The following is a 27,865-nucleotide window of genomic DNA, read 5'->3' on the forward strand; positions in this document are numbered from 1 at the left end:
TGAGTATTTGCTTTTATAGCTGGCCCTTGGAAAACTCAGGAGCACTGCACCCTCCTGGAAGTTAAAAATCGAAGTATAACTTATAGTCAGCTTTCTATGTCCTCCCTCTTTATCTGCATCCAAGATTTCAACCAAATGCATATCTATTACAGTAAATACTGTGGCATTTACAATGGAAAATCTCTGTATAAGTGGATCCATGCAGAGCAAATCCATGTTGTTGAAGTGTCAAGTGTACACTATTTTCCCACAGTAGGAATACTGACACTTTAGTAATGGAATTATTACATGCTTCATGCCTTGCTGTTTATCTAGAACCTACATGGTGCCCAGCTCACAATAGTCACTTGATAAATGGTTGGATTGGTAAATGAATCAAAATTGGGACAGATATGTATGCTGTCTGTATTTCGATATAATATATAAGTATAAATAGAAACATGAGAAGCAAATCTTGATTTTTTTTCATTAAGTTACATTTAAAAGAAAGAAAGAAAACATGAAAGAACTATATATCCCCTCCTTTCTCTGCCAACTCTCCCTATCTTTCTCTCCAAGACAATTTCATACCAGCACCTGTTACAAACACCAAGTGTTTGTTTTTATTTATATATTTTAAGGCTTTCTATTTTCATAAAAAATGGTGATAATAGGCCTACAGTCACAATATCAGTTTTTGTACAGGTGCTTGTTCTCTAAGGATCAGGAGTCTTTTTGGTATGAGCAAGTTTCTGAAATTCAGCTCTATCGATATTTTGGGCCAAACAGTTCCTTGTTGTGGAGCATTCTACTGAGTCTTGAAGGTTGTTTACTAGTATTCCTGTTTTTCACCCCACTTCCCTGGTGCCTCAAACGGTAAAGAATCTGCCTGCAATGTGGGAGACCTGGGTTCAGTCCCTGGGTTGGGAATATCACCTGGAGCAGGGCATGGTAACTCATTCAGTATTCCTGCCTGGAGAATTTGCATCGACAGAGGAGCCTGGTGGGTTGTAGTCCATGGGGTCACAAAGAGCTGGACACAACTGAGTGACTAAGCACAGCACAAAATGTTAGTAGAAACCCTTCCTTATCAGCAGCTGTGACCTCAATGTTTTCCAACACTGACAAATGTTCCCTAGTAGACAAAATCCCCTTGGGTTTGAGAATCACTGGCATAGTGAGAAGAAATAAAACTCTGAAGCTAGACAGAATTATGTTAGAGATCCAGCTTTGACCTTGAACCACCCATATTATCTTCAGAGGCAACACTGCAGTTTCAATATCTCTTCTGCATGGTTGCTGTGTCTATAAGCACTAATGTGTAAATTTAGAGAGTAGATACTCTCTGAACAATATTTACTGAGATAAACAGTGAAGCATAAAAAGCACATGATTTTAAAAAATATCTAAATTAGTAAAATAAATGCATGTGTGTGTGTCTGCATGCTAAGTAGCTTCAATTGTGCCTGACTCTTTGTGACCCTATGGACTAGGGCCTACCAGGCTCCTCTGTCCTTGAGATTCTCCAGGCAAGAATAATGGAGTGAGTTGCCATGTTCCCCTCCAGGGGATCTTCCCCACTGAGGGACTGAACCTGTGTCCCTCATGTCTGCTACATTTGGCAGGTGCGTTCTTTACCACTAGTGCCACCTGAGAAAATAAATGCACACGTGAAAAAAATTGGAGCATTCTGTATAACTTTTTTGAATGTAACTATTTTCAATTAAAAATGTATTCGAGAGTAGTTCAAATCAATATATAGATTTACTTCACTTTTAATAGATGCATTTTATATGAACATTTCATGATTCATTTTGCTAGTCCTTTACAATATACATGAAGGTTTCTTCCCTCAGACATCTAATTACAAGTACCACTACAAAGTATATGCTTACATACATCTCAGTGCACATCTATCCTAGTGAAACTATAGCTATAAGACAAATTTCTGGAAGAAACACAAGCTTTAAAGATGAAGAATCATGGATTAGAAAGCTTGCTACACTATTTACTAACCAGGTAACAGTGAATGATTAATTTAGGCTATTGAACCTCGGCTGGGAGCTCTGGAGTAAGCAGTGTTAATGGTATCTCTCTCAGGGGACTGCTGTGAGACTTGCATGAGTTACAATTTGTAAATTAAATACTAGAATGCTTTATTTATTTAGACCATCAATTGCTATCATTAAAGAGAATAATGCTGGTAGGCGCAGCTGTGAGAGACTACCTTTAAGAGCTAAAGTTTTTGTTTTGCTTGTTCTAGAACTCTATCACTTGTGTGTGCTTTGGGATAATTTTTTTTTTTCTTCTTCTTCTTCCCTCAAGCTATTTAGTTCCCTTGACAACAAGCATTATTCAACACAGCACTTCTTTTCTTGCTTTTCTACATACATATGCATATAGAGTATGTGTCAGAAACGATTATGTTTACACACTTATGTTATTCATTTTCTTCCCTTTTCACTTCAAACCCTTATATTGGAAAGTATTTTCTTTTCACATTTATTTCAATATATATTTAAATTGGATAATATATTTATGGTTGTGATCATTCTGCATAAATATTTGCCTGCTTTGATTGAAAATATATTTTGATTGCTGTGACACAAGTTTGGTGTGTATATGGTCATTGTTTTATTTATTTACACATTTTACTGCCACTTAATGAATGTACTCAGTGCAAAGCCTCTTGTTGTGTGTCATGAATGATGCATATATGAATAAAATGTGGTCCCAAATTATGGAGAAATGAGACATGTTAATTCATGAGGAAACACAAACTTCCATCATTTCTGAAAAATACAACGGGGCTCTGAGGAGGAAAAAATTTTAAATACTGAGATATAATTAAAGTAGGACTTGAAGTGAATCCTAAAGGAAATAAACCCTGAATATTCATTGGGAGGACTGATGCTGAAGCTCCAATACTTTGGCCACCTGATGTGAAGAGCTGACTCACTGGAAAAGACCCTAATGCTGGGAAAGATTGAGGGAAGGAGGATAAGGGGGCCACAAAGGATGAGATGGTTCGATAGCATCACCAACTCAATGGACATGAGTTTGAGCAAACTCTAGAGATAGTGGACAGAGGACCCTGGGTGCTTCAGTCCATGGAGTCACAAAGAGTCAGACACCGCTTAGTGAGGGAACAACAATAGTTGAAGTGGGCTTTGGAGGGACTGTAACCCGCCAGGCTTCTCCATCCATGGGATTCTCCAGGCAAGAATATTGGAGTGGGTTTTTGCCATTTCCTTCTCCATTTCACCCATTAGGGTGGCTGATAAATATGCAAGGCAGTCAAAGAACAAGACAAATAGACAAAAATAGGCCAAGATCAGATACAAGAAAACAGTTTGTCTTGATGCATTGCAACTGAAGGGTAGGGGAGGACTGAATGAAAAGCAGAGTTATGGCAGGGAAGGCTCTTCCTGGTAGTGGAAACAGCATTTGACATGAGTCAGGATCTCTCAGCTTGAGTCTCAGAGGATTGGGTTTTCACAAATCTTCTTGACCCTGTTTCTTTATCTATAAGGTGAGATGAATAACGCTTTGGGTTTTAACAAAACTTATTGATCCTTAAATTTCTTTTATCTATAAGGTGGCACTAGCAGTTAAGAACCTGCCTGTCAATGCAGGAGACATCAGACACACATCCTTGATCCTTGGGTCAGGAAGATTCCCTGGAAGAGGGCATGGCAACACACTCTAGTATTCTTGCCTGGATAATTCCAAGGACAGAGGAGCCTGGGGGGCTACAAGTCCATAGGTGGCAGAGAGTTGGATATGACTGAAGCAACTCAGCACACGTAAGGTAAACTAATAATGTCATGACAAACAGCTTCTGGTGAATGAAAAGGAGAAAAAAAAAAAAAAAGAGCATTTCAGAGTAAGTTCTGAGTGCCTGTTCCAGCCTCAGAAATATTATGACCCAGGGAGGGGGTGCCACAGCAGGTCTGAACTTTGCAGGTCTTAATAGCTTGGGGACCAGAGATATGCAGAGTGGAAAGAAGTGAAAGAGTTGTAGTAGCCTAAATAAAATGCTAGTGAGTATCTAACTAGACTCTGAAAGGAACACAAATAAAGGGGCAGAGCTATCATATATAAAAGGAAAACTGGCAATCTAAGGATCAGCCACAGGTTGGGGGGAGAAACTCATAAGTAGTAAGACCCCCTTGGAACTAAGTTTCTGCTTCTTTTCACATTCAGAGGGAGAGAAATATTCAGTAAGCTTTGATTTAAAAAAAAAAAAAAAAAAAAAAGGAAAAAACTGCCCTTGAAAACATGTGAAGGGGACTTGCCTTGCACAAAACAGAGGAAATGACTTCTTAAGGTAGACTATTAAAGTCAAGAATTTGCAAGTTATCAGACCCACCACCTTGTCATAAGAATATAGCATAGAATCCTTTCACACTAGATTTCAGTGTGGATCTGCAAGTGCTCTGTCTAAGGATCTTAACAAGACTAAGTGCACCAGACTCACAGCCTGTCGCTCGCTATCACTTATAATGTTTCATCGATGCCATGACAGTTTGCTGTAATAATTCATCTGAGGAAGTAAAGTAGGAAAAAAAAACGTTTTGATGATTTCTATGTACCAGTTTTACTTGATTGATTATTGTACATACATTTTTTACATTTCTATTATTATTTATAGTGTATTTTAGATATGAGGCAATTTACAATTATGTAAACTGAGGCTAGATTATGCTTTATTTTTAATAAATTGTAACATATAATTATACCAAATCATAATTCTGAAAAGAAAACAGAATCAAATAATGAAAGTATACCACAGAAATTAGCAGTGCAAACCTAAGTGTTAGTATATATAGAGCCTAAATTTTTTGTCATTAAGCTTAGAGGGCTTTTTTTTTTCTTTCAGTCAGCAAAGAGACTAGATGATTGTGCTTTGTTGTAGAAGCTCCAGTGGGAACACTCAAATCATTTAATCCCCAAAAATATTAACACTGTATTTTCAAGCAAATAGATATGTCCTTCTCTGTTATTCAGCTGGTTCTGCAAACATTTAATCTGACAGCCTTGGTTTCACATTGCAAACTATCCATGCACTGGGAATTTTCACAGCACCTATTATGATGACTTGATTTTGTGAAGCGAACTTCTGGCAACTATGAACAGATGTCTTTAAGGGCTACATTTAGTAAAGACTTTCAAGGGCTCCCTAAAGGGCAGATGATTATTTTGTTAATACTGCTCTAAAATAAAAGTGTTCATAACCAAATTGAGAGAAGCTAACATTTTATTCACTACAAAACTGAGTTTGTTTCTGATAAGAGAGAGAAAATGCACTCTCCCCCCTGAAGAGGATCCTTTTTCTCCTCCCTGATCGATCCTAACAATAGCCAAAATTCAATGTCCTTCTAATATTTATATATTAAGCTTGTTCTTGCAAATTGTTACTTGAAACAGATCAATAATATATTTCAACTGTAGAAAACTTCAACTGAGAGGGTTTAAGTATCCACAGAAAATGTGTAGCTTTATTTACTTATTTATTTTGCCTTTACTGTTATTCAAAGTTTCTTTTATTATAAAGATAAGTTTGCCAACTTATTCAAATGATGCTAAGAATCAGATGGTTGTTAAAGATAGTTACTTAGGTATTTATAAAAAGCAGAAGCCTATTTTAAAACAAGTAATTTGAGCAATCCTAGGTTGTAAATATCCACCAAATTCTCAACTAAAAGTCAAATTGAATAATTTTGCCTAACTTCTAAAAGATAAATATGAATTGTGATTTAACATAACTTTACACATAAATTTTATTTTTAGCCACAATTTTATTGCTTCTGCTGCATTACTTCAACTTAGATAATGGTTAATTTTAAACAATTTCCTGCACCCTGGGTTAATCTATTAGTGATAAAATCATACAAGTTTTTAAAATTTTGTAGGTCATATGGTGAAAGCTCATATTTTTGCAGAATAGAAAATTAAGGGTAAAAGTCAGTAGCTGTCCCATATCCACTGCTGGTTAGTGAATATTAGGAACAGGAATCTAAAGTACTTTTCTTCAACTGATGAAGTAACTTTAATGATCTCAAAGGGCCTCCCAGGTGGCGCTAGTGGTAAATAATGTACCTACCAATGCAGGAAACATAAGAGAGGGGGGTTCAATCCCTGGGAACATTCCCTGGAGGAGGATATGGCAACCCACTCCAATATTCTTGCCTGGAGAATCCCAATGGACAGAGACGCCTGACAACCTATAGTCAATAGGGTTGCAGAGTCAGACATGACTAAAGGGACTTAGAAGGCACAAAAATGAAAGTAAAAGTCATACACTTGTGTCCAACTCTTTGCAAACCCATGGACTATACACAAGGTAACATTTAATTCTGAAAGTCTATGATTTAGAATTTCCCTGGTGTTCCAGTGATTAAGACTGCACTCCCAATGCAAGGGGCCCAGGTTGGATCCCTGGTCAGGGGATTAGATCCCACATGCTGCAACTTAGACCTGGTGCAACCAAATAAATAAACAAATATTTGAAAAAAAATTGTCTGATTTAACCACATAAATAAGGCTACTTATATATATATATATATATAGATAGATAGATATAGATAGATAGATAGATAGATATAGATATATAGATATATACACACACACATATGTGTTTGTATGTGTGTATGTGTGCACTCATGCATGCATGTGCACATGTGTGCTAAGTCACTTCAGTCATGTCCGAATCCATGTGACCCTGTGGACTGTAGCCCTCCAGACTCCTCTGTACATATGATTCTCCAGGCAAGAATACTGGAGTGGGCTGCCATGGCCTCCTCCAGGAAATATTCCTGATTCAGAAATTGTATCCTCATGTCTTACATCTCCTGCACTGGCAGACATGTTCTTTAGCAACACACACATACACTCCTTGACATTCAGGAAGAATTTGCCATGTTAACTTTGGAATTCCTAGCTATAAATACCATGGTAAATACCATTTCCAAAGATCATATTGTACCACAAAATGAAACTTAAAAAAGTAGATGTATGCTTGAATCTCAATGGGAATACTATATATGCAATGTAGTAACATATGAGCTAATGAATAAAAAGCTCATTGAGTGTGAGCATGGGGTGGAGGTTTAAATTCAAAGCCACATCTCTTGTAGTGTCCAGGACTCAAACTCTTGCCCAAGCAAACCTGACAAATTACTACATGACATGTTTGAATGGACTGTATAAACATCACCTATGATTGAATAAGATGCTGACCATTAAATCAAAAAATATCAAGGATTTTCTATGCAGACACAAATTTTGTCAAGTTTGCTTGAATAATTCCTATGTCCTCATTTTAGGGCTTCTTTGGTGGCTCAGATGGTAAAGAATCTGCCTACAATGCAGGAGACCTGGGTTCGATCCCTGGGTTGGGAAAATCCCTGGGAGAAGGGCATGGCAACCCACTCCAATATTCTTGCCTGCTGCTGCTGCTGCTGCTGCTGCTGCTGCTAAATAGCTTCAGTCGTGTCCGACTCTGTGGGACCCCATAGACGGCAGCCCACCAGGCTCCCCCATCCCTGGGATTCTCCAGGCAAAAACACTGGAGTGGGTTGCCATTTCCGTCTCCAATACATGAAAGGGAAAAGTGAAGGTGAAGTCGCTCAGTCGTGTTCGACTCAGCGACATCATGGACTGCAGCCTACCAAGTTCTTCCGTCCGTGGGATTTTCCAGGCAAGAGTATTGGAGTGGGGTGCCATTGCCTTCTCCGAATATTCTTGCCCAGAGAATCCCATGGATAGAGGAGACTGATTTCTACAGTCCATGGGGTTGTAAAGAGTTGGACATGACTAAGCGACTAAGCACAGAACAGCCTCACTTCTATTTTAAATCTGTAGTCCGTTTGCCCCAGGTCTTTCCTGACTCACCCTGAAAGTATAAAATACAGCTAAGTTAACATCCTGCTATTTCCTGAATTCCATCTTAATTTTCTCCAAATATTACTAAGCCTATTTCTGACAGTACATTTATTTTACTTGTGTATTTTCCTTTAAATCCATTAACTGATTTTTCTAACTTTCTCTTCAGTGTGGATAAAATATATGTAATCTGCTCTCAAACTGCATACACTATCAGTGAAGAGTAACAGTATGTTAAATATAAGCCATAAATAAGTCACTAACTCTAATTTTAATCAATAGTTTTAACCTCCTTCTCCTCATAAAGGCACTTAAGAGTGAATAGGAACTTGATTAATTTGTGGTTACCTCACTGTATCCTGCAGACATTAATGATCACGAAAATGCCAAAAATTATGAGAAAAAGGTGAATAAAAACAAACAAAAAAGTTCTATATCTGATAACTAGCTAATCAATAGTTGAATATAGCATAGCTGACTATACACTATTTGGAAACATAAACCACTTGAAAATCATGTAGAAAATGTTTTAGAGTAAACTTATATCATGAAACTGAAGCATATTTATAAAAGAAAACTCTTTTAAAAATTACTGTTAAAAACTGAGAAAAATTATCTAAGAAAAATAAGAAGTAGACATAATTTTAGAGCTACTAGCTATTGTTTTTGAAAGCAAAACTATTATATTTATTGTGTACATGTATGCTCAGTCACATCTGACTCTTTTCAATCCTATAGGCTGTAGCCCACCAAACTACTCTGTCCATGGGATTCTACAAGCAAGAATATTAGAGTGGGCTGTCATTTCCTCCTCCAAGGAACATTCCTGACCCAGAGATTGGACCTGCCTCTCTTGCATCTCCTGCATTGGCAGAGGGATTCTTTACCATTGTGCCACCTGGGAAGCCCATTTTGTTAGCTCTAATATCTGGGAAAAGACAATTGACAAAGTCATTCTTTTTTTTAATGGGAAAGAATTTGATGCCCAAAGTTTTAGGCTAGGTCAGCTTATATTTGGTAACTGGAAAAGTATTTTAGTGAGTTTGGCTGCTTTAACAAATACTATAGATTGGGTAACTTAAAGAGCAGATATTTATTTCTCACAGTTCTGGAGGCTGGAAGTCCAAAATCAGGATACCAGCACTTTCTTGCTGTATTCTCACACTGTAGAGAGAGATAGTGAGTCTAGCTCTCTGGTCTCTTTGAAGGACACTAATCCCATCATGGGAGCACTAATGGTAACTAATGGAAGTAACCTAGTTACTTCCCAAAGGCGCCCTCCTAATACCTTCATATTAGGGCTTCAACATATAAATTAGGGGGAATGCAAACATTCAATCCAGAGAAAAAGATAATAGAAGTCAAATAGCCATTGTACACAATGTGTAAATCACTTCAGACTCACTGGAGAAAAAGTGAATCACAAACAACACTGCATTTGAACCATGGCTAACTTTAAAGATGTCTGACCCGGTAAATTATCAGAATCACCCATGAAGATTTGATATAATTAAATTATTTAAAAAGATCTTTTTTCAAAACAAAAATTTTAAAACATAAAAGTCGAAAACCAAATGAATAACTGAAACAGTTTTTGTTGGTTCATATGGCATTCCTTCACTCTTCTTGGACATTCAACCTAAAACCTAAATTTTTATTCTTACTCATATACTTTTATATCTCTTTCCCCTGATTTATTTTTTTTCTTTTTTGGCCCTTAACAGTTACCTATAATTCTATGGGTTTTCTACGCTACTTATTGTCTGTCTTCCTTGCTTTTCTGCAAGTTTGATGAAGTCGGGCGTCTTATTACCATATGTAACAGTGCCTGCTATATGGTAGGCATTAATAAATATTTGTTAAAAGAATTAATGGAAATGAATATCCACTGATATTAGGATATAAATTCCACATCCAGAAATTACATTTCCTTGTCAACAATGAAGTAACTCAAATAAAAGGTTGACCTCACATTCATATTTTTTATCTATATGTGCCTCAGGCAAAATACAGTCTGGCTGAATAAAACCATGAAAGCTTTGTAGGAAGTTATATGTCCTGTTCACTAGAAGAGGAACCCTTTCTCCCCTGTAAAATAAATCAGCTCTATCAGATTATTAATTTTTTTTTCCTACAAGTCCCATCTAACAGTATAGATGGGCATTAACTGTCTTAATTCCATCCTGTTCACTCTACAATTCAAAGTTATCAATATAAAAGATGACAGAAAGTAGGTGTGGTACATATATACAATGGAATATTAACCCAGCCATTTAAAAAAATGAACTAATGCCATTTGCAGCAACATGGATGGACCTAGAGATTGCCATACTAAGTGAAGTAAGTCAGACAGAGGAAGAAAATATATGCTGATATCCATTATATGCAGAATCTGAAAAGAAATGATAAAATTGAACTTATTTACAAAACAGACTCACAGACTTAGAGAATGAACTTATGGTTAGGAGGGGGATAAATTGGGGATAGGATAGTTCGGGAGTTTGGGATTGACAAGTATTCACTGCTATATTTAAAATGGATAACCAACAATGACCTACTTACAGCACAGGGAACTCTACACAATAGTATGTGGCAGCCGGAATGGGAAGGAAATTTGGGGAAGAATGGATACATGTATAATGTATGGCTGAGTCCTTCTGCTGTCCACTTGAAACTATCAAAAAATTATTAAGTGGCTATACTCCAATAGAACTAACACCCAAAAAAGATGTCCTTTTCATTATAGGGGACTGGAATGCAAAAGTAGGAAGTCAAGAAACACCTGGAGTAACAGGCAAATTCGGCCTTGGAATGCAGAGTGAAGCAGGGCAAAGACTAATAGAGTTTTGCCAAGAAAATGCACTGGTCATAGCAAACACCCTCTTCCAACAACACAAGAGAAGACTCTACACATGGACATCACCAGATGGTCAACACCGAAATCAGATTGATTATATTCTTTGCAGCCAAAGATGGAGAAGCTCTACACAGTCCACAAAAACAAGACCAGGAGCTGACTGTGGCTCAGATCATGAACTCCTTATTGCCAAATTCAGACTTAAGTTGAAGAAAGCAGGGAAAACTGCTAGACCATTCAGGTATGACCTAAATCAAATCCCTTATGATTATACAGTGGAAGTGAGAAATAGATTTAAGGGCCTAGATCTGATAGATAGAGTGCCTGATGAACTATGGAATGAGGTTTGTGACATTGTACAGGAGACAGGGATCAAGATCATCCCCATGGAAAAGAAATGCAAAAAAGCAAAATGGCTGTCTGGGGAGGCCTTACAAATAGCTGTGAAAAGAAGAGAGGCAAAAAACAAAGGAGAAAAGGAAAGATATAAGCATCTGAATGCAGAGTTCCAAAGAATAGCAAGAAGAGATAAGAAAGCATTCTTCAGTGATCAGTGCAAAGAAATAGAGGAAAAGAACAGAATGGGAAAGACTAGTGATCTCTTCAAGAAAACTAGAGATGCCAAGGGAACATTTCATGCAAAGATGGGCTCGATAAAGGAGAGAAATGGTATGGACCTAACAGCCGCAGAAGATATTAAGAAGAGCTGGAAAGAATACACGGAAGAATGGTACAAAAAAGATCTTCACGACCCAGATAATCATGATAATGTGATCACTAATCTAGAGCCAGACATCGTGGAATGTGAAGTCAAGTGAGCCTTAGAAAGCATCACTACGAACAAAGCTAGTGGAGGTGATGGAATTCCAGTTGAGCTATTTCAAATCCTGGAAGATGATGCTGTGAAAGTGCTGCACTCAATATGCCAGCAAATTTGGAAAACTCAGCAGTGGCCATAGGACTGGAAAAGCTCAGTTTTCATTCCAATCCCAAAGAAAGGCAATGCAAAAGAATGCTCAAACTACCGCACAATTGCACTCATCTCACATGCTAGTAAAGTAATGCTCAAAATTCTCCAAGCCAGGCTTCAGCAATATGTGAACCGTGAACTCCCTGATGTTCAAGCTGGTTTTAGAAATGGCAGAGGAACCAGAGATCAAATTGCCAACATCTGCTGGATCATGGAAAAAGCAAGAGAGTTCTAGAAAAACATCTATTTCTGCCTTATTGACTATGCCAAAGCCTTTGACTGTGTGGATCACAATAAACTATGGAAAATTCTGAAAGAGATGGGATACCAGACCACCTGACCTGCCTCTTGAGAAATCTGCATGCAGATCAGGAAGCAACAGTTAGAACTGGACATGGAACAACAGACTGGTTCCAAATAGGAAAAGGTGTACGTCAAGGCTGTATATTGTCACCCTGCTTATTTAACTTCTATGCAGAGTACATCATGAGAAATGCTGGAGTGGAAGAAACACAAGCTGGAATCAAGATTGCCGGGAGAAATATCAATCACCTCAGATATGCAGATGACACCACTCTTATGGCAGAAAGTGAAGAGGAGCTAAAAAGCCTCTTGATGAAAGTGAAAGAGGAGAGTGAAAAAGTTGGCTTAAAGCTCAACATTCAGAAAACGAAGATCACGGCATCCGGTCCCATCACTTCATGGGAAATAGATGGGGAAACAGTGGAAACAGTGTCAGACTTTATTTTTTGGGACTCCAAAATCACTGCAGATGGTGACAGCAGCCATGAAATTAAAAGATGCTTCCTCCTTGGAAGAAAATTTATGACCAACCTAAATACCATATTGAAAAGCAGAGACATTTCTTTGCCAACTAAGGTCTGTCTAGTCAAGGCTATGGTTTTTCCTGTGGTTGTGTATGGACGTGAGAGTTGGACTGTGTGGAAGGCTGATGCTGATGAATTGATGCTTTTGAACTGTGGTGTTGGGAAGACTCTTGAGAGTCCCTTGGGCTGCAACGAGATCCAACCAGTCCATTCTGAAGGAGATCAGCCCTGGGATTTCTTTGGAAGGAATGATGCTAAAGCTGAAACTCCAGTACTTTGGCCACCTCATGTGAAGAGTTGACTCATTGGAAAAGATTCTGATGCTGGGAGGGATTGTGGGCAGGAGGAGAAGGGGACGCCCAAGGGTGAGATGGCTGGATGGCATCACGGACTCAATGGATGTTAGTCTGAGTGAACTCCGGGAGATGGTGATGGACAGGGAGGCCTGGCATGCTGCGATTCATGGGGTCGCAAAGAGTTGGACATGACTGAGCAACTGAACTGAACTGAATATAAAATTAAAAACTATATAAAATCCCAAATATGTATGGGTATTACATGTTTAAATTAATGAAAAAAAAAAAGAATTATGGAACCAGAGGTGGTCGCTAACTTGTGCCTCTGAGCTGAATTAAACACATACAGGATTGTTATAGTAATATTTTTGTTATTATTTGGTAGTTAGTTTTTTGGTTTGTAGAGTATTATCCTTCACAATTAGCTTATACAGTATTTGGCCTGCATAAATTCATGGATTTCTTGCTTCTTGTGAAAAATGAAAGATCTGGCACAACTGGTTAACATTCCTTATGGCAAAACTTAGTGGAACTTAGAGTTGTTCTACCTCAAGTGGTCCATTAGCTCTCTGCAGTTTTATCATACTCCTGCCATTCTCAAGTAAGTCTAGATATTGAAGCCTAGACTCAGTTGCTACTTACTAATATGTTGTGCTACTGGGTTTTTTATTATACCTGTTTGTTATTCATAACTTGGCTCTCTTTATTAAATAAATATTTGAGTCTGCGAATCTCTTCATCGTTAATGAATGAGCTCTATGGATGGAACAACATATTAATTAGCTATCTGTTGCTGTGTAACAAGTTAACCCCAAAACTTAGGATCTTAAAACAGTAAGTGTTTATTTTATCACATGGTTTCTATGGATCCAGAATCTGGGAGCCACTATGTGAGTGGCTGGTGCTGATTTGGAATCTCTCCTGAGGTTACTGTAATATATTGGCTTTGGATGTAGTTAGCTGAAATCTTGACTGTGCTGAGGGCTTCAAGAAGACTCCCTCATATGGCTGTTGGCTAGAGGTCTCAGTTCCTTGCTATAGGAACTTCTCCAGAGGGCTGCTTGTGGGGCCTCACAACATGTCCCCTGGCTTTGCCCATAGGTAGTGACCCATGAGATAGAGGGCAAGGAGGAAGGCTCATGATTTTTATGATCTCATCTCCAAAGTCACACACCATCACATCAGCCTTATTTTATTCATTAGACGTGAGCAACTAAGTCCAGCCCACACTCAGGGAAGAGAAGTTGAATTCTACCTCTTGAAAGAAGTATCAATGCCTTTGGGAGACTTAGATGTAGCATTTTTGGTCTTTGGGTCTTGCACTTGTTGACTCATCAAATAATTCCTTTATTTTAATCTAATGCCATACTACTTTACTTGATTTAATATTACAAAGCTCTTTTCAGTTTATTTTATATCTACCATTCTAAGTAAAATTGGGGACCCCAAAGACTTACAAGATATAATATTTGAGGTTTAAAAAAACTGAAAACTGTGTCCAAAGAGATTATTAACTCAATCTTAGGAAAACTACTCCTAAATCTTAATGAAACACAAACTTTAAGTTACTTATCATATATCACCTAGGTAGTCTGAGGAGCTGACATATAACCAGTCACAACATATTAATAATTATTCCTTTGTTCTTGAGTGTGCAACTTTAGAATCACTGTAGGAAAATTTCTTCTTAAACATTTGTAGCTGTAATCATGAGCAATCCCCTGGATAGTGGTAAGGTTCTTTTTTTTTTTTTTTTAAAACTTTTTTTTATTGCCTTTTTACATGACTATACTATTCAGTCTCAGCAGGAAGCAGGTCATCACCCTTTATACCTGCCCCAAAGAAAAAGAGTAGAGAAGCTCTGAATGAAGAAAGGGGACTCTCAACAGAAGGGCAAATTCAAAAAGAAGATAGGGAACTTCAGAGAGTAGACATTGTTCATCTGCTTCTCTATTGTGATGTCCTTTAAGCCCTCAAACTGATGATATATTTTGATATATAAAGTTGATGTACTGACAATATTGATATCAATAGGATTTTTTTTAATTCATTTTTTATCTTCCAGGGTTAATCAAATTATGGTGACAGGGAGAGGTACACATATATAACCATTCACTTGTTGAAAAAAAAAAAATTGTTGATTTACTTAAGGTTGGTTCCCATATGGCACTGATGTCATGTAAGATACACACCACTGACCCAATATATACATAATGATTTCATCCAAGTTTTTTCTTCACTTTACAACAGAAAACAAAACTGGTTTTTATTGTTAAAATGGACTACTGTGCCATTTCTTGAGATTTTGTTCATAGCAATGAGTTCTGTAAGTTTAGTATTCATTTCCTACTCACAGCAAGGTTGGTAGCAATCATGTTAGCAGAAATAAATTTTTATAAAGCCTACATTTTTCTATAAGGCAATGATTTTTATAGTACATAAAGTATGTGATATGTATATACATTCACTGAAAGTCAATGACATCCCTTGAAATGTTATGACATATTTTTAACATGCTTCCTCTACTTATCAGGTTCCTTGGCTATATTATTTGCCAGTGGCTTGATTTCATGAAATTTATTGGAATTCAGTTTTTGAAAACATAGTATGAATATTGATTTGGGAATTGTTGCAGTTTATCAAACCATTTTAAGAATTTAAACTCTGCTGTTTTTACTCAGGTGATTTAAACTATGTACAAGTACACAAAAATCATTTTTTTTCTTCTTAAATTGGTAAAGTCAAGTAAAACAAACTAATCTTACTTTCTTATTGTTTTATGAGACAATTTTAACTAAATATCTACTCTAAAATAACCACTTGTCAGGTATAATCCTTGTGCTTTTGGGTATGTATAAAGCACTTTTGTGAAAGAATTTAAATCATTAGTCAATGATACTGTGGACTTGTTTCTTCAATTATCTGTGTATATCAAGCTATCCTTTATAAGCAGAAATAACATTTTTCTTTATTTTGACAAACACCTATGGCCATTGCACTTTAGAATATTATAGTAGAACATGGAAAATAACAGTTAAAATAATATCAATAATAATAATAATAAGCCAAGAATCAATAACAGTGAAGTTAGTATTGCTAACAGTCCCTGACCTGGATAATCTTATAAGTTTTTTTGATAAAGTTAAGCAAAAAAGAAAAGAAAAACTCTCTTAGAGATGTGCAACTTAAATGTGCTTCCAGTGTTAATGGAGCAGTAAATTTTAAAAACTTTTAATAGGTCATAATTAATCAAACCCAATCAATACAAGCATCCGAGATATAGAACCATTGTACTTACCCATGATGGTTAGGGCTGTAGCTTTTGTTAATTCTTCTTTCATTGTCTCTATTACTTCTAAATTACTGCCATCCAGGTTGCATCTATTTATGGTTCCATTTCCTGAACTGATCCAATAAAGTTTGTTTTCCACATAGTCTATTGATAGACCTGTAATTAAATGATACAACTTAACCATAACGGTAGCCACTTAAACTGGAATATTCACCTAGTACTGAATTTGGGGGAAAAAATAAGTTGCAAGCTCAGATTTTTGTCTTTAAAAATATGATCTGGCTAACAGGGAGATTCAATACTATTTTAACTATTAGTCAAAAAATATACTTTTATAACACAATGGTTATCTCTATTGATTATCCCAATAATCTTGTGACTTTAAAAGGAATGATTGCTTCATTTTATAGATAAGGAAAACAATACCTAAAATAGTCAAAAAATCTATTTGAGGCCACAGTAGGTAAGTGTACATTCCAGAGATTTTAAGGTTTTTATTTCTAAATTGAGTGTTTTCTTTCTTCATTATACTGCTTTGCCTTAGAAAGCTTTAATGTGTAACACTTATTAAAGATCCTTATTTTATTAATGAAATTTCTAATTTCCCCTTTACTTTCAGTAAAATCTACCTTAGAAAGTTACAGATTGAAAGTGGTGGTTTTCAGTACTCTTCAAGTAAATCCAAAGATAGAATTTCAACAATTAATAATTTCACTGAAGTGTGGCAATGAATTGAGCTCATTTAGCAGCTGTCATTGAGAAATAAACCATACAGAAAAGAAGCGAACCAAGCCAATGGCTTAAGACCGTTGTCCCTGCAGGATGTGTCACTATAAGTTCACTTTATAGTAGTTTATGAACAATTCCCTACATTATAGGGGTGTTCTTGGTTTTCAAAAGTCTCAGGACACGTACATTTTGATTGCCAAGGATATACATCTAATTAATTACAGGCATGCTCAGTAGGTTCATGATCCACCCACGTTATAAAATGAACTCTGTGGCTTCATGTCGGTCTTCTGTGACTCACAACTATTAATACTTGTGAAAGAAGCATATATGGGCACAAAGCAGGCATGCAATAAATAATCTTTTTATGGGACCTCCCTCACAGAATGAAGTGAATAAACAACACACAAAAAAGTCCCTTCTCTATTAAAACAAAACAAAACGAAAAACCTAAGATAAAAAAAGGAAAAAAGAGGAAAGGAAGAAAAGGTAAGAAAAAAGGGAAGATGGAAGAAAGAAGGGAAACAAACAGAGAGAATCACTGAGTTCAGCTGCATGGAAAAAGTGATAACATAGCCTAATACTCAACTACAGTTAGTGAATGGACAAGTTTTAATCAAGTAGCAACAATAAAATAAGTCTATACAATATCCAAGCTATTTACTGACTTATTGGTATGTTTTCTTAATGAAAGTCTGGAAGGTTTATCAGGAGATCACAATGTATAGATTTAGACACTGAAGGGATAACATTTTCAAAAATTATTTTTATAAATACTGAGGGTCATTAGCTTTAATTACTATCACAAAATAATCAAAAGCTACATAGTCATATTCTATGAGATAAGATTTTCATAGTGAAAGTCATTCATCATTCATTTTTTTTTCTTTTTATTGAGAGAAAGTTTGGTTATTCTGTAAGTAGCTTTTAAGCCACCACCATATAGCTTTTCTAGTATAAATAAATCCTGGTTTAGACACCTTAATGTTATAAGTGGTCTATTTTACCTTCTACTAAGTTGACCATCTAAAGCATATAATTCCATCTTTAATTCAGCTGAAGCATATCTTTTCTGTAGATTTATGGTTCAAATATAGTCCCAAAATTTCTGTTGCTGAATTTTCAACAAGAATCTAATTAACAAATTCTCTTTAAGGCAAGGTATCTATCACCATATATATTCTAAATTTATTTCTCTATCAAGTTAAATCATCAGAAAATTATTTGCATTTTTAGATTGCTAAGGTTTTGTCTCTGTCTCTGAATCTCTTCTGAATTGGACTTTGGCATTTGCTCTTGGTATAAATGGAAGGTGCTATAAGAAGTAGCCATAGGAAACCCGCTGTTATACTTCACAGGATATAGTGTCTGAAATAATACATCACACTGTGACCTCTTTATATAAGGACCCATGGGAGGAATTTCTCTCAGGGCTCAGTGCCAGGAAAAGCTTTATGTGGAAAATATAAAATTGTAACTGATCATATTTCTGTCTTTGCTTTGGCTGCAAAGAAACCGAAGAGTCAGATTTGTGACCCATCTCTAGCACTTGTAAAGCAATTGCATTTATAGGACAAACTTCCCTCCTGGCTTCAACAGAGAGTTCTAATTATCCTACACCTTGATTTTTAAAATTAATATTCCTGTCTGTTTAATCTTCGGGAATGTTTTTAATTGTCCTCAACCCCTATCAGAAAAACATCTACTTTTGCTTTATTGACTACACCAAAACCTTTGACTGTGTGGATCACAAGAAAATGTGGAAAATTTTTAAAGATATGGAAATCCCAGACCACCTGACCTGCCTCCTGGGATATCTGTATGCAGGTCAGGAACAACAGTTAGAAATGGCCATGTAATAGACTGGTTCCAATTCGGGAAAGGAGTATGTCAAGGCTGTATATTGTCACTCTGCTTATTTAACTTATATGCACAGCACATCATGTGAAATGCCAGGCTGGATGAAGCACAAGCTAGAATCAAGACCGCCGGGAGAAATATCAATAACTGCAGATATGCAGATGATACCACCCTTATGGAAGAAAGCAAAGAAGAACTAAAGAGCCTCTTGATGAAAGTGAAAGGAGAGTGAAAAAGTTGGCTTAAAAGTCAACATTCAGAAAACTAAGATCTTGGCATCTGGTCCCTTCACTTCATGGCAAATAGATGGGGAAACATTGGAAACAGTGAGACTTTATTTTGGGGGTCTCCAAAATCACTGCAGATGGTGACTGCAGTCATGAAATTAAACGACACTTGCTCTTTGGAAGAAAAGCTATGACCAACCTATGTAGCATACTAAAAGGCAGAGACATTGCTTTACCAGCAAAGGTCCATCTAGTCGAAGTTATGGTTTTTCCAGTAGTCATGTATGGATGTGAGAACTGGACTATAAAGAAAGCTGAGCACCAAAGAATTGATGCTGTTGAACTGTGGTGTTGGAGAAGATTCTTGAGAGTCCCTTGGACTGCAAGGAGATCCAACCTGTCCATCCTAAAGAAAATCAGTCCTGAGTATTCATTGGAAGGACTGATGCTGAAGCTGAAACTCCAATACGCTGGCCACTTGATGCGAGGAACAGACTTATTTGAAAAGACCCTGATGCTGGGAAACTTTGAAGGCTGGAGAAGGGGATGACAGAGGATTAGATGGTTGGATTATATCACCAACACGATGGACATGAGTTTGAGTAAGCTCCGTGAGCTGGTAATGGACAGGAAAGCCCGGCGTGCTGCAGTCCACGGGGTCACAAAGTGTCGGAAACGACTGAGTGGCTGAACTGAACTGAACAACCCCTTTTTGGAAAGAGAGGGTACATACTGAATATGCTCAACTCCACACTAACCCACAATATCAGAACTTTCTCAACTAGCTAAAATTCTGCAGTTTCTAGACTCAAACTTAGGTTTTGTAAAGCATTGACACAGAGCAAGGAAGTTGCAGATTTTCGGCCATAGTTCCCCAGTTTCTACTACTCTACATCTTTGTTCCTAGATTGTGAGTGCTGAGGGGAAAGGAACTGTGTGTTCGTGAGCTTTTTGTCTTTAGCACAGAGCACGATGCCTAGAGCAGAGAAAAAATTATAAATTTTGAATGAAGGTACGTGTTATTTAATTAACTCCATTTTGAAATAAATTGTCTTCAAGGAGTTCTGCCTAGTAAAGTTGAATTATCCCCACAACAATTTCTTTTAAATATATTACCTATGTCCATATATTACAAAGATAGGGATGAAGCACAGTGATTCAATAGAGCTACTTGGTATGGCTTAGATTTTTTATATCAGTATTAAAGAAAAGTAGTTTAGGATTAATAATTTAAGGTTCACAGGGAAAAAAAGGTAAAGTTCCTATTTTAACCTGTATATGTATTCACTTAGCCACCTACATATACCTTTCTCCTGTCAGATATATTAGTTTATCCCTGAATGTTCTTGAGCATGTGTATTTCCAGATATAGACAATAGAATTGAAATATTTTAAAAATCCTATTATAAATTAAAGAAATTGGTTATGTATGTTTTCATAAATTAGTATGTTTAGAAGTAAACATTTATAAACCTCATTAATATAAATATTTTTACATACAACTTAAAAATTGTGTTATTATGTTTAGGTCTTAGCAACAATAAAGATTTAATTGGTATCCTTCTATTGAAATAATTTCTGAATCAGATCTCTGTTTCAAAAGATAAATCATTTAGCCGTGAACACAATGGTTTTGATGCAATTGAAGCTACTCAATGCTTTTAGCATGCTAAGTCAATAGCCATAAGAAAACAGATCAAATGTGAGCATGCCTATAAAAGTGTCCTGGAATGTACACAAAGAAATGTAATTATTTCTGTACTGGAAGATTCTTAGTGTGGGTGACTAAGACTAAAAAGTCCTGAAAGGGCTCTAAGGTCTGTCTGAAGAATATGCCATTAGTGCATTACTAACCCACTCTGCATTACAGTCATTTCTGCCAGATATATTTATTTTTAAAATTATCTGGATCTGTTTATCAAATAGATAACCCAGATTCAATAATATAATAGGTATATAATTGGAAGAAAGTCATCACTTAAATTGAAAAACCTTAATGATAAGGAGGCACTAAGTGCAGGCAGCGGAGGTGCCCAGCAACTAAGCGCAGTGAATTTAACTCAGATGATCATTATATCTACTACTGCCGGCAGAAATCCCACAAAGATATGGAATAGCCATCATGGTCAACAAGAGTCCGAAATGCAGTACTTGGATGCAATCTCAAAAATGAAAGAATGATCTCTGTTCATCTCCAAGGCAAACCATTCAATATCATAGTAATCCAAGTCTATGCCCCAACCAGTAACGCTGAAGAAGCTGAATGGTTTTATGAAGACCTACAAGACCTTTTAGAACTAACAACCAAAAAGGATGCCCTTTTCACTATAGGGGACTGGAATGCAAAAGTAGGAAGTCAAGAAACACCTGGAGTAACAGGCAAATTTGGCCTAGGAATGCAGAATGAAGCAGGGCAAAGACTAATAGAGTTTTGCCAAGAAAATGCACTGGTCATAGCAAACACCCTCTTCCAACAACACAAGAGGAGACTCTACACATGGACATCACCAGATGGTCAACACCGAAATCAGATTGATTATATTCTTTGCAGCCAAAGATGGAGAAGCTCTATACAGTCCACAAAAACAAGACCAGGAGCTGGCTGTGGCTCAGGTCATGAACTCCTTATTGCCAAATTCAGACATAAAATGAAGTAAGTAGAGAAAACTGCAAGACAATTCAGGTATGACCTAAATCAAATCCCTTATGATTATACAGTGGAAGTGAGAAATAGATTTAAGGGCCTAGATCTGATAGATAAAGTGCCTGATGAACTATGGAATGAGGTTCGTGACATTGTACAGGAGACAGGGATCAAGATCATCCCCATGGAAAAGAAATGCAAAAAAGCAAAATGGCTGTCTGGGGAGGCCTTACAAATAGCTGTGAAAAGAAGAGAGGTGAAAAACAAAGGAGAAAAGGAAGGCTATAAGCATCTGAATGCAGAGTTCCAAAGAATAGCAAGAAGAGATAAGAAAACCTTCTTCAGCGATCATTGCAAAGAAATAGAGGAAAAGAACAGAATGGGAAAGGTTAGAGATCTCTTCAAGAAAATTAGAGATACCAAGGGAACATTTCATGCAAAGATGGGCTCGATAAAGGACAGAAATGGTATGGACCTAACAGTCGCAGAAAATATTAAGAAGAGGTGGTAAGAACACACGAAGAACTGTACAAAAAAGATCTTCACGACCCAGATAATCATGATGGTGTGATCACTCATCTAGAGCCAGACAACCTGTAATGTGAAGTCAAGTGGGCCTTAGAAAGCATCACTATGAACAAAGCTAGTGGATGTGATGGAATTCCAGTTGAGCTGTTTCAAATCCTGGAAGATGATGCTGTGAAAGTGCTACACTCAATATGCCAGCAAATTTGGAAAACTCAGCAGTGGCCACAGGACTGGAAAAGGTCAGTTTTCATTCCAATTCCAAAGAAAGACAATGCCAAAGAATGCTCAAACTACCACATAATTGCACTCATCTCACACACTAGAAAAGTAATGCTCAAAATTCTCCAAGCCAGGCTTCAGCAATACATGAACCATGAACTTCCTGATGTTCAAGCTCGTTTTAGAAATGGCAGAGGAACCAGAGATCAAATTGCCAACATCTGCTGGATCATGGAAAAAGCAAGAGAATTCCAGAAAAACATCTATTTCTGCTTTCTTGACTATGCCAAAGCCTTTGGCTGTGTGGATCACAAGAAACTGTGGAAAATTCTGAAAGAGATGGGAATACAAGACCACATGACCTGCCTCTTGAGAAATCTGTATGCAGGCCAGGAAGCAACCGTTAGAACTGGACATGGAACAACAGACTGGTTCCAAATAGGAAAAGGAGTACGTCAGGCTGTATATTGTCACCCAGCTTATTTAACTTATATGCAGAGTACATCATGAGAAACCCTGGACTGGAAGAAACACAAGCTGGAATCAAGATTTCTGGGAGAAATATCAATAACCTCAGATATGCAGATCACAACACCCTTATGGCACAAAGCGAAGAGAAACGAAAAAGCCTCTTGATGAAAGTAAAAGAGGAGAGTGAAAAAGTTGGCTTAAAGCTCAACATTCAGAAAACGATGATCATGGCATCTGGTCCCATCGCTTCATGGGAAATAGATGGGGAAACAGTGGAAACAGTGGCTGACTTTATTTTTGGGGGCTCCAAAATCACTGCACATGGTGACTCCAGCCATGAAATTAAAAGACGCTTCCTCCTTGGAAGAAAAGTTATGACCAACCTAGATAGCATATTCAAAAGCGGAGACATTACTTTGCCAACTAAGGTCTATCTAGTCAAGGCTATGGTTTTTCCAGTAGTCATGTATAGATGTCAGTGTTGGACTGTGAAGAAGGCTGACGCCAATGAATTGATGCTTTTGAACTGTGGTGTTGGAGAAGACTCTTGAGAGTCCCTTGGACTGCAAGGAGATCCAACCAGTCCATTCTGAAGGAGATCAGCCCTGGGATTTCTTTGGAAGGAATGATGCTAAAGCTGAAACTCCAGTAATTTGGCCACCTCATGTGAAGAGTTGACTCATCGGAAAAGACTTTGATTCTGGGAGGGATTGGGGGCAGGAGAAGAAGGGGACGACATAGGATGAGATGGCTGGCTGGCATCACTGACTCGATGAACGTGAGTTTGAGTGAACTCCGGGAGTTGATGATGGACAGGGAGGCCTGGCATGCTGCAATTCATGGGGTCGCAAAGAGTCGGACACGACTGAGCGACTGAACTGTACTGAACTAATGATAAGGAAAACTTATCTTTTTACTTATCTTTTCTATTACTGAAAGGAGCATAGATAATCTATCTACTTTGATTCTAACACTCATTATTTGAAAGCAAGTTTTGCTTTAATTTATTATTTTCTTTGAATATTTTGATTAAAACCATCTTACTTTTAATTTAGACAATATGACTTGCCAAAATGATGTAATTGCCCTCATAACGGAAACATTCCATACATTGGTAAAAGAAATTACACACTATTAAAATAAATATAATTAACAATATTTTCCACATATCACTAAAAAAAATAAATCCTTTAAATTTTAAGTAGACTTAAAATTTAATTTTGTTACAAAGACTGAAAAGTTCATTTTTATGTGTCTCATCTCTTTTTTTTATTATATGACTCAAAATAAAATCAGGATACCATAAACTTAGAATTAAGACAAAAATGAAAACATATAGAAAAATTTTAAAAATTATGGCTTTCTATAGATAATAATTATCTAATTTTTTCCATCACTTATCAAAGTTGATTTCAAGATTTTCATCCCTGGCAGTGCATTATAATTATCTGAAAAGCTATTAAAAATACTGATCCCACCCCCAGAAACTCTAATTTAATTGATTTATGTTGGTCCCAAGCATCAGTATTTTTAAGAAATCTCTTGAGGTCATTTTAGAATATACAATATAAGGACTTTTTTTTTTTTAAACACAGCATAGTTTTGATATCTTTTAAATCTGAATATTTAAAAGATTCAATGAGGCCTTTTAAATTTTGCTGGAAAGTGTATCATGATGAGATCTTTGGAAACATAGAAATACTAAAGATGTAGATGGGGAAAAAGACATACAGTGGATATTTTAATGTAGATGATTAACTTTAAGGCCTCTAGCCATCCATAATAAATAACACTGAAATCTTCACTGAACATAACACTGTTATGTTCAGACAGTGGAACACAATTCCTTCTGCTTCTGGAACTGTGAAAGCTGTAAAAACTGGCTATTGAAAACACATGGATATGCTGAAATATTATAAAGCTGCATCCCTTACAATACTTGCAGGATAATTATAATGTTCTAGATATTCCAAAACAGAGATATTTTCAGAGTTCACCAAAAGAGGAATGATTATTCCTGAGGCAGAACTTTCTCTGAAACTCTGAACTTTTAACTCCAAGGGAGCAAAGTTATTCCATGGAGAAGTAGAATAGGAGTAAGTGCCTACTCACCATTAGGCTATCTCAAGAAATATTCTCTTCTGAAAACACTTAGATTTTTAAGTTAAAGAATAAACATCCTGAGAAAGTCCAAAGTACTCTTTGTAATCTATCTCTGGCTTCATTCTGAAGAAAACACAAATATAAGCTGCTACCCTCTAACTACCTTGTCTGTGAGGTTCTGGGTTGATCTGACAGAAGCCTAGGTAGCCTTTGCCTGGCTATACACTCACTTCACAATTGTTAGGTTGTAGTAATAAAAATAATTCCCTCATAGACTAGTGTCTGACACATAGACATCCTTAACAAATGCTAGGTTTTTGTATTTCCTTTTAAGCTAAAATCCTATTTCTAAAATTTATAACCATCTCTCTGTTAATCCCTACAATTGATTATTTTGAGATAATTTAATAATGAGAAATTCTCAGATTGCAGGCTTAAATTGTAATTCAGTATTTTCTGATTTATACAGGTACATCCAAATTAAAAACTTTTCTCTATAGAAGCCAATAAAAAATATGCTTCAGTCTGGGACAAAATAGTTGCAGTCCACATATCCATCAAAAGACTAGTATTCAGAAAAGAAATCTCAAAATTCAATAGTTTTAAAAAAACATATTAGAAAATGGGAAAAATAAATGAGCAAAATTCTCACAGAAAATATACAAATGACAAATAAATGCATGAAAAAAATGTTCAGTGTCACAAGAAAATGCAAACGAAAATGACAATGTGTATCACTACAGACAAATGAATGACTACAATAAAACTAGTGACGACAGTAAACACTGCTAAGGATGCGGGAAAAAACTGTCACTGACATTGCTGGTAGGAATGTAAAATGGTACAGCTACTCTGGAAAACAACTGGGCAGTTTCTTATGAAATTAAGCATATTATTACCATAGGTCCGACTAATTGAACTCCTGGGAATTTATCACAGAGAAATTAAAACAGATATTTACACAAAAACTTGTACATGAATGTTTATAACAGCTGTATTTATAGAAGTCATGAATCCCAGCAGAATCTTATGACCCTCCTGGGTGCAAAAGCCTTTTCCTGTCCCCTTGCCTGAGGGCACGTTCAAACAGCTGTTATTCAGGGAATGGAGAGGCTGTGGAGACAAGGAAGGAGCGGTCAAGAAACAATCCTGCAACCATTGGAGCAGGGTCCTGGTCCCGCTCAAGGGATATACATTACATTTTCTTTGAGCTTTTCTGCAAAATTAAAACCTCCACCAAATGAAGATGTCAACTACTTGAGGAAGTACTCTTCCAGAGGTGGTCACAATTAACCATCATCACCTGATACCAGATGATCTCCAGATTGAAGGAATGTGAGCCCTATAGACACCCTGATCCTTGTCCTCATCAGCAACCCCACCCTTCCACTGTAAGATTCCTCACCTCATTCTTCCTCATACACCCAGGTTGAAACATATAGTTTTAAGGGCATAGGCTGATGTGGCCTCCTCTACCTGGAAAGCAATAAAAGTATTCTTTTCTACTTCACACAAAATTCTTATCTCCAAGATTTAATTTGGTGTCCATGTATAGAGGCCACATTTGGTTTCAGTTAAAAACTAGAATCATCTCACTTCCTTTAACAGGAGAATGGTTAACTAAACTGTGCTATGTATGTAACAGGACATACTACTCAGCATTAAAAAGAAAAATAAAAAATCTACTGATACATGCAACAACTCTCCCAGGGATAAATGCTGAGTGGAAAAAAGGCAATCCAAAAAGTTATATACTGTACGATTTCATTTATGTAACACTTTAAAATGACAACATTTTTGAAATGGAAGACAATGTGATAAGAAAAGGGGGAAGAGAGTACATATGAAATAGGTAATAGGAAAGATTGTTGTGATATTGGAATTATTCACTATCTTATTTTGCCTTTATTTATTTCCCCTATTTATCCACAGAAATTGATTCAGTTTATTCAGTATTTTGACTCTGGTATTAATATAAGAAACTATACACATGATAAAATTATATAGATCTGAATACACACAGACACACACACACAAATGAATACTAATAGTACATAATCTGATTAAGATTAATAAATTATATTAAGGTCAATATCTGAGTGGTAATATTTTATTCCCCAATAGCTCAGTTCCCTAATAACTCCTGCAATGCAGGAGACCCTGATTCGATTATTCCTGGGTCAGGAAGATCCAGTGGAGAACGAACAGACCACCCACTGCAGTATTCTTGGGCTTCCCTTATGCTCAGCTGGTAAAGAATCCACCTGCAATGCAGAAGACCAGGATTTGATCCCTGGGTTGGGAAGATTCCCTGGAGAAGGGAACAGCTACCCACTCCAGTATTCTGGCTGGGAGAATTCCAGGGACTGTATAGTCCATGGGGTCACAAAAAGTCAGACACGAACATTCAGTTTCACATTATAGTTTTATATAATATTCCAATTGGGGAAAATGAGATGAAGTATATATGGAACCCTTCTGTACTATTTTTAAACTACATGTGAAACTAAAATTACCTCAATCAATTTTCAAGTAAAAAACATTTTTCAGTAAAAAGTTGAATATGTAGGGCAACAGATTATGCCACTCTAAAACAGACAATTTTAAAGATTATCTTGAGTTGAAAATAATTAAGAAACAACAGACACCAAAAATAAAAGCTTTCTGCCCTGCTCTTTCTTTTTTTTCTTTGCTGTGCTTAGTTGCTTCAGTTCAGTCACTCAGTTGTGTCCGACCCTTTGCGACCCAATGAATCGCAGCATGCCAGGCCTCCCTGTTCATTAGCAACTCCCAGAGTTTACTCAAACACATGACCATCGAGTCGGTGAAGTCATCAAGCCATCTCATCCTCTGTCGTCCCCTTCTTCTTCTGCCCCCAATCCCTCCCAGCATCAGGGCCTTCTCCAATGAGTCAACTCTTCGAATGAGGTGGCCAAAGTATTAGAGTTTCAGCCTCAGCATTATTCCTTCCAATGA

At 36.8% G+C, this 27,865-nt stretch overlaps 1 protein-coding gene across 1 annotated transcript in view; it reads right to left on the reverse strand.

The window, feature by feature from the left end:
* The window catches only part of LRP1B (LDL receptor related protein 1B), a 2,198,408-nt gene that overhangs the window by 681,941 nt on the left and 1,488,602 nt on the right, over positions 1–27,865 (reverse strand). The window contains 1 exon segment of the mRNA XM_018062463.1: positions 16,115–16,264. Within this exon segment, the coding sequence (XP_017917952.1) occupies positions 16,115–16,264 (150 nt within the window).

The sequence above is a fragment of the Capra hircus genome, chromosome 2, assembly GCF_001704415.2.
Source record: "Capra hircus breed San Clemente chromosome 2, ASM170441v1, whole genome shotgun sequence".
Taxonomy (NCBI): domain Eukaryota; kingdom Metazoa; phylum Chordata; class Mammalia; order Artiodactyla; family Bovidae; genus Capra; species Capra hircus.